The sequence below is a fragment of the Grampus griseus genome, assembly GCF_964374135.1.
Source record: "Grampus griseus genome assembly, chromosome: X".
Classification (NCBI taxonomy): Eukaryota; Metazoa; Chordata; class Mammalia; order Artiodactyla; family Delphinidae; genus Grampus; species Grampus griseus.
Genome location: NC_138999.1, coordinates 116654881 through 116656659, shown reverse-complemented (window position 1 = coordinate 116656659; position 1779 = coordinate 116654881). Strand labels below are relative to the sequence as shown.

The 1779-nt window shown below is 60.6% G+C and overlaps 1 protein-coding gene across 1 annotated transcript; it reads left to right on the top strand.

Annotated features, from left to right (window-relative positions):
- Positions 1-267: 267 nt before the first annotated feature.
- On the top strand, positions 268-1779 carry GPR101 (G protein-coupled receptor 101; the record flags this gene model as incomplete). Its single annotated transcript, XM_082680987.1, has 1 exon — positions 268-1779. One exon carries the CDS (start codon positions 268-270, stop codon positions 1777-1779), a length of 1512 nt encoding a protein of 503 aa, XP_082537113.1.

Sequence of the window (1779 nt, the reverse complement as noted above, 5' to 3'; positions counted from 1 at the left end):
GGCAGAGAGACCCAGAGTAAGAGAAGGATTCATAGAAACTGCCCGAACGCGGACTGGAGCCGCGCGAGGGCCCCGGGGCCGGGGTCCTGCAGCGCCGCTGCCCGGCGCGGAAGCGCCCCTCTTCCTCCCCGGCAGGGGGACTAACCCAGCCCCGTGTGTTTCTTTCGTCCCCAGCCTAGGCGGTGAGTGTGGTCCGTGCGCCCCTTCGCCGCCCGCCGGTGCCCGCTCCGCGCCTGCACCTGCCTCCCGCCCGCCCCCGCCGCCGCCATGGCGTCCACCTGCACCAACAGCACGCGCGAAAACAACAGCAGCCACACGTGCGTGCCCCTCTCCAAAATGCCCATCAGCCTGGCGCACGGCATCATCCGCTCGAGCGTCCTGCTCATCTTCCTCACCGCCTCCTTCGTGGGCAACATAGTGCTGGCGCTTGTGCTGCAGCGCAAGCCGCAGCTGCTGCAGGTGACCAACCGCTTCATCTTTAACCTCCTCGTCACTGACCTGCTGCAGATTTCACTCGTGGCCCCCTGGGTGGTGGCCACCTCCGTGCCCTTTTTCTGGCCCCTCAACAGCCACTTCTGTACCGCCCTGGTTAGCCTCACTCACCTGTTCGCCTTTGCCAGCGTCAACACCATCGTCGTGGTGTCGGTGGATCGCTACCTGTCCATCATCCACCCTCTCTCCTACCCGGCCAAGATGACCCCGCGCCGGGGTTACATGCTCCTCTACGGCACCTGGATCGTGGCCATCCTGCAGAGCACACCCCCACTCTATGGCTGGGGCCAGGCTGCCTTTGATGAGCGCAATGCCCTCTGCTCCATGATCTGGGGGGCCAGCCCCAGCTACACCATTCTCAGCGTCGTGTCCTTCGTCATCATCCCGCTGATCGTCATGATTGCCTGCTACTCTGTGGTGTTCGGTGCAGCCCGCCGGCAGCACGCTCTGCTCTACAACGTCAAGAGCCACAGCTTGGAGGTGCGAGCCAAGGACCACGTGGAGAATGAGGACGAAGAGGGAGACAAAAAGGTTGAGTTCCAGGGTGAGAGCGAGTTCCACTGCCAGGATGAAGGTGAGGTCAAGGCCAAGGAGGGCAGTGTGGAAGCCAAGGATGGCAGCAGGAAGGCCAAAGAAGGGAGCGTGGAGACCGGTGAGGGGAGCGTGGAGGCCAAGGGCAGCGAGGAGGTCAGAGAAAGCAGCTTGGTGGCCGGCGAAGGCAGCACCAAAATTCAGAGCAGCAAGAAGGCAGACAAGGGCCGCCTAGAGGTCACCCAGTGCAACATTGACTTGGGTGAAGATGACATGGAGTTTGGTGAGGATGACATCCATTTCAGCGAGGATGACATTGAGGCGGTGAACATCACAGAGAGTCTCCCAGTCAGTCATCGAAACAGCACCAGCGACCCCCCTCTGCCCAGGTGCTACCAGTGCAAAGCTGCTAAAGTGATCTTCCTCATCATCTTCTCCTACGTGCTGTCCCTGGGGCCCTACTGCTTTCTCGCGGTTCTGGCCGTGTGGGTGGATGTCCAAACCAAGGTACCCCAGTGGGTGATCACCATAATTATCTGGCTTTTCTTCCTGCAGTGCTGCATCCACCCCTACATCTATGGCTACATGCACAAGACCATCAAGAAGGAGATCCAGGATATGCTGAAGAAGTTCTTCTGCAAGGAGAAGCCCCCCAAAGAAGACAGCCACCCAGACCTGCCCGGAACCGAAGCCGGCACCGAGGGTGGAACTGAAGGCAAGATCATCCCTTCTCATGATTCTGCCACTTCGCCTTGA